Genomic DNA, 14605 nt, shown 5'->3' with positions numbered 1-14605 from the left:
TATGGTAGGGGATTTTAACTTTCCAAACATTGACTGGGACTGCCAGAGTGTTAAAGGTTTAGATGGAGAGGAACTTCTTAAGGGTGTACAAGACACATTTTCTGATTCAGTATGTGGATATACCTACTACAGAAGGTGAAAAACTTGACCTACTCTTATCACATACTGTTGCTGTTGCAAATTCCTCATCGCTTCTATCTGTCTCTCTAACCGATCCACTTGATCTGATAAGATTTGCATCCAACAGCATTTATGGCAGATATAATCCGCAGTAACCCTTAAACTCTCTTTAAACTCCCACATCTGACAAGAAGTACATATCACTCTATTGAAGACCATTTTTGCTCCTTCACAATCTACAGACCTAGAAAATAACACCGTCTTATTACTCTACAAACACTGCCCCAGGTTAAATTAATAGCTATGGCCTTTTTTTTAAGTTTAATCAAGAGACATATCTCCAAAAACATATAATCAAGAAAGAATCCACTATACTCACTACTGCAGCCTTTCTCTTGGACAGACTTAAAATGACGATTAACTTATCTGATTCTGTGCTGTGAACTTCGCCCAAACAGGTTCCTCCAAGATTAGTTGTGAAATTCACTGTTTGTTAATTTTCCCAGATGCACTCCAATGTCCAGCAATACACAAATTCAAACAGCAAAGGTGGTAACTGTGCAGGTTCTCTCTCTCTCTCCCTCTCCTTCCCACACTGTCCTCACTATGTGCTTCCTTTGTCTGCTCTTCTCCCTTTTAAACTGCTGTTGTTTGACTTTTTTTTCCAAAATTCCAAAACAATGCAACAGCATCTAAAACAGTAATTGCTGGTCCTGGGAGATAAGGCAGGGCAGGGAACTGAGGTGTCAGTGGGGGAGCACTTTGGGGCCAGTGACCATAATTCGATTCGTTTTCACATAGTGATAGAAAAGGATAGACCAGATCGAAAAGTTGAAGTTCTAATTGGAGAAAGGCCAATTTTGACGGTATTAGGCAAGAACTTTCGAAAGCTGATTGGAGGCAGATATTCGTAGGTAAAGGGACGGCTGGAAAATGGGAAGCTTTCAGAAATGAGATAACGAGAATCCAGAGAAAGTATATCCCTGTCAGGGTGAAAGGGGAGGCTGGTAGGTATAGGGAATGCTGGATGACTAAAGAAATTGAGGGTTTGGTTAAGAAAAAGAAGGAAGCACATGTCAGGTATAGACAGGATAGATCGAGTGAATCCTTAGAAGAGTATAAAGGAAGTAGAAGTGTATTTAAGAGGGAAATCAAGAGGGCAAAATGGGGACATGTTATAGCTTTGGCAAATAGAATTAAGGAGAATCCAAAGGGTTTTTACAAATACATTAAGGACAAAAGGGTAACTAAGGAGAGAATAGGGCCCCTCAAAGATCAGTAAGGTGGCCTTTGTGTGGACCCACAGAAAATGGGGGAGATACTAAATGAATATTTTGCATCAGTATTTACTGTGAAAAGGATATGGAAGATATAGACTGTAGGGAAATAGATGGTGACATCTTGCAAAATGTCCAGATTACAGAGGAGGAAGTGCTGGCTGTCTTGAAACAGTTAAAAGTGGGATAAATCCCCAGGACCTAATCAGGTGTACCCAAGAACTCTGTGGGAAGCTCGAGAAGTGATTACTGGCCTCTTGCTGAGATATTTGTATCATTGATAGTCACAGGTGAGGTGCCGGAAGACTGGAGGTTGGCTAACGTGGTGCCACTGTTTAAGAAGGGCGGCAAAGACAACCCAGGGAACTATAGACCAGTGAGCCTGACCTCAGTGGTGGGCAAGTTGTTCGAGGGAATCCCGAGGGACAGGATGTACATGTATTTGGAAAGGCAGTGACTGATTCAGGATAGTCAACATGGCTTTGTGCGTGGGAAATCATGTCTCAAAAAGTTGATTGAGTTTTTTGAAAATGTAATAAAGAAGATTGAAGAGGGCAGAGCAGTAGATGTGATCTATATGGACTTCGGTAAGGCGTTCAACAAGGTTCCCCATGGGAGACTGATTAGCAAGGTAGGATCTCATGGAATACAGGGAGAACTAGCCATTTGGATACAGAACTGGATCAAAGGTAGAAGACAAAGGGTGGTGGTGGAGGGTTGTTTTTCAGACTGGAGGCCTGTGACCAGTGGAGTACCACAAGGATCGGTGCTGGGTCCTCTACTTTTTGTCATTTACACAAATGATTTGGATGTGAGCATAAGAGGTACAGTTAGTAAGTTTGCAGATGACACCAAAATTGGAGGTGTAGTGGACAGCGAAGAGGGTTACCTCAGATTACAACAGGATCTGGAGCAGATGGGCCAATGGGCTGAGAAGTGGCAGATGGAGTTTAATTCAGATAAATGTGCAGTGCTGGACTTATACACTTAATGGTAAGGTCCTAGGGAGTGTTGCTGAACAAAGAGACCTTGGAGTGCAGGTTCATAGATCCTTGAAAGTGGAGTCGCAGGTAGATAGGATAGTGAAGTAGGCATTTGGTATGCTTTCCTTTATTGGTCAGAGTATTGAGTACAGGAGTTGGAAGGTCATGTTGCGGCTGTACAGGACATTGGTTAGGCCACTGTTGGGATATTGCATGCAATTCTGGTCTCCTTCCTATTGGAAAGATGTTGTGAAACTTGAAAGGGTTCAGAAAAGATTTACAAGGATGTTGCCAAGGTTGGAGGATCTGAGCTACAGGGAGAGGTTGAATAGGCTGGGGCTGTTTTCCCTGGAGCGTCAGAGGCTGAGGGGTGACCTTGTAGAGGTTTACAAAATTGAGGGGCATGGATAGGGTAAATAGGCAAAATCTTTCCCCTGGGGTCAGGGAGTCCAGAACTAGAGGGCATGGGTGAGAGGGGAAAGATATAAAAGAGACCTAAGGGGCAACGTTTTCACGCAGAGGGTGGTATGTGTATGGGATGAGCTGCCAGAGGATGTGGTGGAGGCTGGTACAATTGCAACATTTAAGGGGCATCTGGTTGGGTATATGAATAGGAAGGGTTTGGAGGGATATGGGCCGGGTGCTGGCAGTTGGGACTAGATTGGGTTTGGACCGAAGGGTCTGTTTCCATGCTGTACATCTCTATGACTCTATGAAATATGTTTAGCAAACAGAATTAAGGAAAATCCCAAATTTTATTCATATATAAGGAGCAAGAGGGTAACGAGGGAAAGGATTGGCCCACTCAAGGACAAAGGAGAGAAGTTATGCATGGAGTCAGAGAAAATGGGTGATATTCTTAATGAGTACTTTGTATTGGTATTCACCGAGGAGAGGGGCATTATGGATATTGAGGTTCGGGATAGATGTTTGAGTACTCTAGGTCATATTGGCATAAGAAGGGATGAAATGTTGGGTATTCTAAAAGGCATTAAGGTGGACAAGTCCTAGTCATAGAGATGTACAGCACAGAAACAGACCCTTTAGTCCAACTCAATGCCAACCAGATATCCTAACCTAATCTAGTCCCAAGTCCCCAGGTCTGAATAGGATCTATCTCAGGTTACTGAGGGAAGCAAGAGAGAAAATAGCTGGGGCTTTAAAAGATATGTTTGCAGCATCCTCAAATACGAGTGAGGTCCAGAGGACTGGAGAATTGCTAATGTTGTCCCATTGTTTAAGGGTAGCAGGGATAATCCAAGCAATTATAGACCAGTGAGCCTGACGTCAGTGGAAGAGAAGCTGCTGGAGAAGATACTGAGGGATAGGATCTATACCCATTTGGAAGAAAATGGGCTGATCAGTAATAGGCAGCATGTTTTTTTCTGGGGAAGGTCATGTTTTACCAACTTCATAGAATTTTTTGAGGAGGTGACAAAGTTGATTGATGAGGGAGAGCTGTAGATGTGATATGCATGGATTTCAGTAAGGCATTTGATAAGGTTCCCTATGGTAGGCTGATGGAGAAAGTGAAGTCACATGGGGCCAGGGTGTACTCGCTCGATGGACAGAGAACTGGCTGGGCAACAGGAGACAGGGAGTAGTAGTGGAAGGGAGTTTCTCAAAATGGAGACCTGTGACCAGTGGTGTCCCACAGGGATCCGTGCTGGGACCACTGTTGTTTGTGATATATATAAATGATTTGCAGGAAGGTATTAGTGGTCTGATTAGTAGGATTGCAGATAACACTAAGATTGGTGGAGTAACAGATAGTTAAGGGGAATATCAGAGAATACAGCAGAATATAGATAGACTGGAGATTGGGCAGAGATATGGCAGATGGAGTTTAATCCTGGCAAATGCGAGGTGATACATTTTGGAAGATCCAATTCAAGAGCAAACGCTACAGTAAATGGAAAAGCCCTGGGGAAAATTGATGTACAGAGAGATCTGGGTGCTCAGGGTCCACTATTCTCTGTAGATGGCAACATACATCAATAGAGTGGTCAAGAAGGCATACGGCATGCTTTCCTTTATCGGACGGGGTCTTGAGTAGAAGAATTGGCAGGTCGTGTTATAGTTGTATGGGACTTTGGTTTGGCCACATTTGCAATATGGTGTACAGTTCTGGTTGCCACATTACCAAAAGGATGTGGATGCTTTGGAGAGGGTGCAGAGGAGGTTCACCAGGATGTTGCCTGGTATGGAGGATACTAGCTATGAAGAGAGGTTGAATAGATTAGGATTATTTTCATTAGAAAGATGGAGGTTGAGGGGGGACCTGATTGAGGTCTACAAAATCATGAGGGGTATAGACAGGGTGGATAGCAAGAAGCCTTTTCCTCTGAGTGAGGATCTCAATTACTAGGGGTCACGAGTTCAAAGTGTCAGGGGAAAGGTTTAGGGGAGGTATGGTGGAAAGTTCTTTATGCAGAGGGTGGTGGGGGCCTGGAACGTGTTGCCAGCTGAGGTGGTAGAAGTGGGAACGATAGCGTAATTTAAGATGTATCTAGACAGATCCATGAATGGGCAGGGAGCAGAGGGATACAGATCCTTAGAAAATAGGTGACAGGTTTAGATCGAGGATCTGGATCAGCGCAGGCTTGGAGGGTCGAAGGGCCTGTTCCTGTACTGGAATGTTCTTTGGTCTTTATTCTACCTGTGTTCTCCTATCCTTACCTCACCATGCCACACACCAACCCCACCTAAAACCTTCCCCCACCCCCCATCTTTTATCTGAGTTCCCCTTACATCCACCTGCAGTCCTCAAGAAAGGTTACATCCGAAATGTTGACTTTTCCACCTTATGATGCTGCCTGCCTTGCTGTGTTCCCCCAGCCTCCTGCCTGTCCCTCCTGATGCTGCCTGCCATGCTGTGTTCTCCCAGCCTCCTGCCTGTCCCTCCTGATGCTGCCTGCCTTGCTGTGTTCTCCCAGCCTCCAGCCTGTCCCACCTGATGCTGCCTGCCTTGCTGTGTTCTTCCAGCCTCCTGCTCGTCCACCATTCAATCAGGGCTGATAGATTTCTCAACCCCATTCTCCCGCTTTGTCCGTATAAACCTTGGTCCCTTTGACAATCAAGGAACAATCTACCTCCATCTTAAATCTGGCCTGCATGTGACTCCAGACCCATGGCAATGTGGTTGACTGTTAACTATCCTCTGAGCAATTAGGGACAGCCAATACATGCTCACCCAGCCAGCAATGCCCGTAATCCATGAATAAATCTTTAAAAATATTTCTCACAGAGGGGCATATGTCATCATCAAAGGGTAGTAGAACAAAATCCTTGTGTTAAGACAGACATATGAATATTCATGATAAGAAAAGTTATTGGGGGGCGGTGGAAATGTGGAGGGATCTTATTGAATGGTGAAGCAGATTTATGGGGCAACTGGGCAACTCCTTCATATATTTGTAAATAAGCCTTAGAATGATTCAATAATCGTACTGGCCAAACAATAACATTAATCATCTCATTGATAGGGAGAGTTTATTTAACTTCAAGAGAATTAAAATTTCTTTAACTAAATAAAGCTAGATAAGTAAAAGCATTACTAGTAGTGACCATGAAACTTCAAATTATTGTAAAATCCATTGTTTCTGCCTTTTACGAAAGGAACTCTGCTGTTTGCTCCTGGGTCTGGCCCATATTTCATCTGTTTGCAAATGTGTGATTGTCCTTTCAGTGGCTTGGCAAGGCACTTTGTTTCAAACAGGAGTCTGGGGTTTAATAAGCTCACTAGTAATGAAGGCTGTTCTTGCCAGGGGCTCCCACATCCCAGCAGTAGAATATTACTGAGATCAAAATAAAGCAGCTTAATCCGAAAATGCTAGGATCAGTCACCACAGAATAAGAGGCTTTTGCGCATTGTGGCTGTGCACACTTTGGTGAGCTTATCCTGTTAGTCTGGTTTGTTGTTTTTACATCATCAGTAAAAATTGTTTTCCTTTGCAAGTATTTATTAAATTCCCTTTCAGACAATCTTCTTTCATACACATCCATCCTCACTCATTCACTCATACTCTTTCTGTCTCTCACTCACACACTCTCTCTCTCTCTCTCTCTATGTCACTCACACTCTCTCTCTCTCTCTCTCTATGTCACTCACACTCTCTCTCTCTCTGTCTCTCACACACACACTCATACAGTCCACACACAGAGACACACACTCTCTCTCACACACAATCCCCCCAAGCACCCAGTCCCCACATACGCACATACATGCACACAGCCTCACACAGATAAACACAAACACCCATACAGGCATGCACAGTCTCACATAGGCACGGGCACATACACATGCCATTTCAGATTACAACAACTCATTGTGTGCTAGACAATGAATATCCTACCTGTTTGCATGAAGCTAAGAAAAAGCAAGGGATAGTAAGCATTGGACAGCTGCCAATCAGTATAAGGCACTGTCTAAAACTGTAAAGTGAAGGTGTTGGTAGCAAAGGGAATGCAGTAATCATCACTTACTTCAATCTGCAGACAGTCTGGATAGAAATAATAGGCACCAGGCTGTGGGGGACGAATTTTTGGAATGTGCAATAAGATTGTTTTCTAGAGCAGTGAGCTGAGGAACCAACAGGGAACAGGTCACTTTAAATCTAGCATCATACAGTGAGAAAAGGCTAACTCATAACCTTGTTCAAGAGGAGTCTTTAGGGAAGGTGGTTGAAAATGGTGATGTTCGATCCAAAGCCAGGAGTTTGCCCAGGCTGGGGCGATGCAGCTAGGGTGAGAGGCCTGGCAAGCTGCTGTAGTTTTCCCTAGAACGGGGAAGGCTGAGGGAACTCTCATTGTGGTGCACACAGCTTTCGAGGCAGAGATAGCGAGAATTTTTCTTTATTATTCATGCACAGGAGAGGGCATCATTTGTCAAGCCCAGAGGGTAATTAAGAGTCAACCACACATTGTTGTGAGTCTGGAGTTAGGTGTAGGCCAGACCGGGTAAGGATTGTAGATTCCTTCCTTGGAGGACATGAGTGAATCAGATGAGCTTTCCCCAATAATTGGCAATGTGTTCATGGTCATCATTAGACTGGTCCTTCCAGATTTTACTGAATTCACTTTCCCCCATCTGCCATGATAGGATTTGAATCCGGATCCCCAGAACATTGCCTGGGTCTCTGGATTAACAGTCCAGTGTTAATACCACTCCCCTTATTTTACCTCCTTGTAAAGGGGTTTGGAACTGAGAGCATAGACTTTAGTTCAGAGGAAGCGGTTTAGATGAGTTTATGGAATATTATTTTCTCCCAGAGGGTAGTGGCTATGTGAAACTCACTTGTGTAGCAGGGCCGGTGTTGGACTGGGGTGGACGAGATCAGAAGTCACACAACACAAGGTTATAGTCCAACAAGTTTATTTGAAATTCACAAGAAAGTTTGTGATTTCCAATACACCTGTTGGACTGTAACCTGGTGTCGTGTGACTTCTATCTTTGAAAGGATGGGAGATGGAGAAACCATCACAGCGTTTAAGAAGTATTTAGATGACTTGAAGCACCATCGGTCAGGCAGCATCCGAGGAGCAGGAAAGTCGACCTTTCGGGCATAAGCCCTTCATCAGGAATTATCAGGCCTATACTCGAAACGTCGACTCTCCTGCTCCTTGGATGCTGCCTGATCGGCTGTGCTTTTCCGACACCACATTCTCGACTCTGATCTCCAGCAGCTGCAGTCCCCACTTTCTCCGACTTAAAGCACCATGATGTACGTGGTCAAGTGCTAGAAAATGGAGGAGAGCTGATTGCCTCCATGTTGGTCATCAAGTGGCAATGGGCCAAAGGGCCTCTTTCTGTGCTGTAATACTGTATGACTGCAGTGCTTCCAGAGTCAGGAGGGTAATAGAGGGACCCAGACTAACATGACTGCCTAAAAACACCAAGCAAATGGGAATTACAAACGGGAATTTATTTTAAACAGCAAGTTATGACCTGGAAGAGCAGTGGAAGAAGTTCTAAGAAGAACTGAGGAAGGGTCACTCAACTCGAAACGTTAACTCTGATTTCTCTCCACAGATGCTGCCAGACCAGCTGAGCTTTTCCAGCAATTTCTGTTTTTGTCTCTGATAATAATTTTCAAAAGGGAGTTAAATCAATGGTTACAAAGGAAGCATTTACAGAGACAGAGGAAAGAGCAAGTGACTAACTGAGCTGTTGTTTCAGTGATAATGGAACAAATGGCCTGTTTATGAGCTACAAGGATCAATGTTCCCTTTCTGTCTCCTTTGTGCAAGAAACTGACTGAATGATCTGACCACCCTAAAACTTTTATAGAACTGTTCAATAATAATAATGGCTTGAGTTTGACTGGTAATGGTAATGGTTAATCAAATTAATGGCAATGATTGCTGATCTTAATGATTCCTCAAGTTTGAATAGTAATGGTACGGTAGATACCATCATGATTAAACAAACTCACGATAATGATTAGGAGAATGTAGGGACTGCATTTGCAGGAGTTCAGAGTCATGAGAGTGGTGCTGGAAAAGCACAGCAGGTCAGGCAGCATCCGAGGAGCAGGAGAATCGGCATTCTGGGCATAAGCCCTTCATCAGTGTGTTTCCAGCATCACACTCTTCGACCGATGGTAATGATTACTAATGCTAATGAAGACTGGTGTTTGCTCTCATTGCAGGGCGAACTGGGTTATCCAGGTCCCAAGGGGGAGATGGGGGAGAAGGGGGACACTGGAGCTCGAGGAGTTGCTGGTCCAGTTGGAGCCTCTGGAATTAATGGAATGCCAGTAAGTCCAGAACCTGGAAAATATCTCTCACTGAACTCATGGAAGCTCTTTATCTCGGTGGGCAGATTGCCTCTTTTTGAACAAGCTCTTGCTACAGAGAAACCAATGGGGAGCTAAAGGCAGGGGGTTAGAATCAACTACCAAGAAATTGGAAGCAAAGCTCACAAAGGTAGAGGAAAGAGCAGGAGACTGTTTAACTAATTGAGCTGCTGTTTCAGTGATAAAGGAACGAATGGCCTGTTTGTGTGCTACAAGATTCAATGTTCCCTCTCTGTCTCCTTTGTGTAAGCCCCTCAATAATTCCAGAAAGGTTTGGCCCTATCCCTATTGTTTGCAGAGGTGAATGTATGTCATTTCTAGTGAGTATAAATGAATGAAAAGGTTCCCACTGCTTTCTCCAAGGCAACACCTTGGCCAATCAGGGTAAGATTGTGTCACGCCATCCTGACATGGAGCTATATTGTCATTCTGTCAGTGTCATCAGGTCAAACTCCTGCCTCAGGGGTGACCTTATAGAGGTTTATATTAGAACTAGAGGGCATAGGTTTAGGGCGAGAGGGGAAAGATTTAAAAGAGACCTAAGGGGCAACTTTTTCACACAGAGGGTGGTATGTGTATGGAACAAGCTGCCAGAGGATGTGGTGGAGGATGGTACATTGCAACATTTAAAAGACATATGGATTGGTATATGAATAGGAAAGGTTTAGAGGGATATGAGTCAAGTGCTGGCAAATGGGACGGCATTAATTTAGGATATCTGAACAGCATGGACGAATTGGACCAAAGGGTCTGTTTCCGTGCCGTACATCTCGATGACCCCATGCCTGTAAGTCCTTTCCTAACAGCACTCAGTGTGTCCTTACACCCCAAGTAATGCAGGAGTTTGAGAAGGCAGCTCATTCCCGCCTCCTCAAGGGCCATATGGGATGAGCAACAACACCAACATTTCTTCAACACATTTTAGGAGCCAGTGCCTTTTTTCCCCTGCAGTATAAATTGTTGTTATCCTTCGGAAATTTGGTATTCTTGTATTTGTCTTGAAGAGTGCAAGATAAACAGCTTCAGCAAAGTCTGGATATCGATTACATAATTCACAAATAGGTCTCAAACAAAGGAAACCATTCAACTTCCATTGTTAAACACTGTGCTGTTACTCATGTGAGTCAACCAAGAACTAACATTTGCTTGTTTTTTTTTAAGTTGGTTTGTGATCATGAACTGTGAGACCCAACACCCCTATTTCTGCTAAACTCCAGTGAATATAGTCCTAACTAATCCAGTCCCTCTTCATCCATCCAGTGCAGCCAACCCAGGAATCAGTCTGGTAAACATTTGTTGCTGTCCCTCCTTACCCAGAACACTTTTTCTCAGGTAAAGAGATCAAAACTGAACACAATACTCCAGGTGTAGTCTCACCAAGGCCCTGTGTAATTGCAGCAATATAGAGATGCCTGCTCTTGGTACTCAAATCCTCTCACTGTGAAGGCCAACACACTATTCACAAGCTGCTGGAGAAGATTTTAAGGAATAGGACCTATTCCCATTTGGAAGAAAATGGGCTTATCAGTGATAGGCAACATGGGAAGTTCATGTCTTACAAACCGAATAGAATTATTTGAGGAAGTGACAAAGTTGGTTGATTGAGGGAAAGGCTGTAGATGTGATATACATGGATTTCAATAAGGCATTTGATAAGGTTCCCCATGGTAGGCTGATGGAGAAAGTGAAGTCACATGGGGCCAGGGTGTAATCGCTAGATGGATAGAGAACTGGCTGGGCAACAGGAGACACAGAGTAGTAGTGGAAGGGAGTTTCTCAAAATGGAGGCCTGTGACATCCCACAGGAATCCATGTTGGGACCACTGTTGTTCGTGATATACGTAAATGATTTACAGGAAGGTATAGGTAGTCTGATTAGCAGATAACACTAAGATTGATGGAGTAGCAGAAAGTGAAGGGCAATATCAGAGAATACAGCAGAATATAGATAGACTGGTGAGTTGGGCAGAGAAATGGCAGATGGAGTTCAATCTGGGCAAATACAAGGTGACGCATTTTAGAAGATCCAATTCAAGAGTGAACTATACAATAAATGGAAAAGTCCAGGGGAAAATTGATGTACAGAGAGATCTGGGTGTTCAGGTCCATTGTTCCCTGAAGGTGGCAATGCAGGTCTGTAGAGTGGTCAAGAAAGCATATGGCATCAGACGGGGTATTGAATACAAGAGTTGGCAGGTCATGTTACAGTTGTATAGGACATTGGTTCAGCAATTTTTGGAATACTGTGTACAGTTCTGGTCGCCACATTACAAAAAGGGTTTGGGTGCTTTGGAGAGGCGGCAGAGGAAGTTCACCAGGATGTTGCCTGGTATGGAGGGCGCTAACTATGAGGAGAGGTTGAGTAAATTAGGATTATTTTCATTAGAAAGATGGAGGTTGAGGTGCGACCTGATTGAGATCTACAAAATCGTGAGAGGTGTAGACAGGATGGATAGCAGCAAGCTTTTTCCCAGAGTGGGGGACTCAATTACTAGGGGTCACGAGTTCAAAGTGACAGGGGAAAGGTTTAGGGGAGGTATGGTGGAAAATTCTTTATGCAGAGGGTGGTGGGGGCCTGGAACATGTTGCAGCTGAGGTGGTAGAGGCGGGCATGACAGCGTGATTTAAGATGTATCTAGACAGATACATGAATGGGCAGGGAGCAGAGGGATACAGATCGTTAGAAAGTAGGTGACAGGTTTAGATCGAAGATCTGGTTTGGTGTAGGCTTGGAGGGCCGAAGGGCCTGTGCCTGTGCTGGAATGTTCTTTGTCCTGTGCCTTCCTCATCACCTGCTGCCACTGCGTGTTTATTTTCAGCAACTGGTGTTCAAGGACCACCCCCTCGCACCCCCCACCCCTCCCAGGTTTGTTGCACCTGCCCCTTTCCAGCCTATCACCATTCAGATCATAATCCGCTTCCTGTTTTCGCCAGCAAAGCGGATAACCTCACATTCATTCACAGCATTCCTCATCTGCCACTCACTTAGCTTGTGAAAATCACCCTGAAACATCTCTCTATCCACCTCTCAGCTCACCCTCCCATCCAACTTATGTCATCTGCCAACCTGGAGAGATTGCATTTACTTCCCCCATCTACATCATCACTATATAATGTGAACATTGAGGTTCAAGCGCTGGTGCCTGAGCTCCCCAAATAGCCACTGAATGTGCCTTGGAAAAAGACCCATTTCTTCCTGTCCTTTGCTTGCTGGCTCCCGGGCTTTCTCAGTCCCCAGTCCCATGTGCTTCCAACATCACTGTCACAAGTCAGTCTGCCTCACTTCTGTGGTCTCAGAGTAGTAATTGAAGGTAAGAAAGCACACAGCCCCTTAAATGCTTACAGGTGAAGAGGGTATATACAGCGAGTGTCCTCGGAGCTACTGGAACATCAGGAATGAAGATGGTGAAATGAATGGGCCATGAATTGCTACCAGGTAGGGGTTTTCATACGCCTCAACCCAAACTGTTTTGTTTTTGTCTCCACAGGGACCTGAAGGGAAACGGGGAAAACCAGGACAGCGAGGGCGCTCAGGGAAAAAGGTTTCCTCACATTTTTATGTCGGAGAATTGGCAAAACATTCGGGTCATTTAGTTTTATCGACAAAGTCTGAAATCAGTGGCCTGACTCAGGCCTCGAGGTTGGGAGCAGAGAGGTTATAATTGACTGGTTTGATTGCTCAAAGAACAAAGAAAATTTGCAGCCCAAGACCAGGCCCTTCAACCTTCCAAGCCTGAGCCGATCCAAATCTACTGTCTAAACCTGTCAGTCAATTCCTAAGTATCTGTATCCCTCTGCTTCCCACCTACTCATGCATCTGCCCAGATGAATCTTAAATGAATCTACCGTGCCTGCCTCTACCACCTCTACTAGCAATGTGTTCCAAATGCCCACCACCCTCTGTGTGAATACTTGCTGCGTGTATCCCCCTTAAACTTTCCACCTCTCACCTTGAAAGCATGACCTCTTGCGATTGAATCCCTCACCTTGGGCAAAAGCTTGTCTCTATTCACCCTGTCTATACCCTTCATGATTTTGTAAACCTCATTCAGGTCCCCCTCAATCTCCTTTTTGCTAATGAAAATAAACTTAACCTACTCAACCTCTCTTCATAGCTAGCACCTTCCTTCCATACCAGGCAACATCCTCGTAAACCTTCTCTGCACCCTCTCCAAAGCGTCCACATCCTTTTGGTAATGTGGCGACCAGAACTGTACGCAATATTCTAAATGTGGCCGAACCAATGTCTTGTATAATTTTAACATGACTTGCCAGCTCTTATACTCAATACCCCGTCCGATGAAGGCAGGCATACACCTGGGTGCAGCAACCTTCAGGGTACAATGGACCTGCACTCCCAGATCTCTCTGCCCAGCAACTTTTCCCAAGGCTCTTCTGTTCATTGTATAATTCACTCTGGAATTAGTCTTCCCTAAATGCATCACCTCACATTTGTCTGGATCGAAAGCCATTTGCCACCTTTCCGCCCAACTCTCCAGTCTATCTATATCCTCCTGTATTCTCTGACAGTCCCTTATGCTTTCTGCTACTCCACCAATCTTCATGTCATCTTCAAACTTGCTGATCATACCAACAGTGCCCTCTTCCAGATCATTGATGTATATTACAAACAACAGTGGCCCCAGCACTGATCCCTGTGACATTCCCGCTGCCAGGAAAGATCCAATCAGGATCAGGAATCAGATTGCTAGCCTAGTGAGGTGGGCAGGAAAAGTACGCTCATAAATGCCCCAGTCGGGAGTGATTTACAGCCTCAGAGGTACCTTGTTGCTGGAGGATCATCCTGGTGAAGGAATCTCCAGTGCAATCCCATCCTTCCTATTGTGTGGGGACCAGAGGTGCACACAGTACTCCAACTGTAGCCTCACTAAAGTCATAGAGTCATAGAAATGGACAGCATGTAAACAGACCCTTCGGTCCCCCAACCCAATCTAGTCCCACTTGCCAGCGCCTGGCCCATATCCCTCCAAACTCTTCCTATTCATATACCCATCCAAATGCCTCTTAAATGTTGCAATTGTACCAGCCTCCTCCACATCCTCTGGCAGCTCATTCCATATACGTACCACCCTCTGCGTGAAAAAGTTTCCCCTTAGGTCTCTTTTATATCTTTCCCCTCTCACCCTAAACCTATGCCCCTCTAATTCTGGACTCCCCGACCCCAGGGAAAAGACTTTGCCTATTTACCCTATCCATGCCCCTCATAATTTTGTAAACCTCTATAAGGTCCCTGTACAAGTTGACCACAACCTCCCTGCTCTTATCATCTGTGCCATAAAGGCAAGTGTACCATATGCTGCCTTAACCATTTCATTAACCTGTCCTTCCAGCTTCAGGGATCTGTGAACACGCTCCCCAAGATCTCTCTGTCCCTCTGAGCTTCCGAGTGTCTTGCCATCCATTGAGT

The 14605-nt window shown here is 44.8% G+C and overlaps 1 protein-coding gene across 4 annotated transcripts in view; it reads left to right on the top strand.

Annotated features, from left to right (window-relative positions):
• LOC140480147 (uncharacterized) overlaps positions 1–14605 on the top strand; it is a 454819-nt gene that overhangs the window by 364555 nt on the left and 75659 nt on the right. For all 4 annotated transcript variants that reach the window (XM_072574857.1, XM_072574858.1, XM_072574856.1 and 1 more), the window contains 2 exons: positions 9031–9138; positions 12666–12719. In XM_072574857.1, coding sequence (XP_072430958.1) covers positions 9031–9138; positions 12666–12719 — 162 coding nt within the window. The remainder of the gene's footprint in view (positions 1–9030; positions 9139–12665; positions 12720–14605) is intronic.

This window comes from Chiloscyllium punctatum, chromosome 7 (assembly GCF_047496795.1).
Source record: "Chiloscyllium punctatum isolate Juve2018m chromosome 7, sChiPun1.3, whole genome shotgun sequence".
Taxonomy (NCBI): Eukaryota; Metazoa; Chordata; class Chondrichthyes; order Orectolobiformes; family Hemiscylliidae; genus Chiloscyllium; species Chiloscyllium punctatum.
This window is presented reverse-complemented; position numbering and strand designations above follow the sequence as displayed.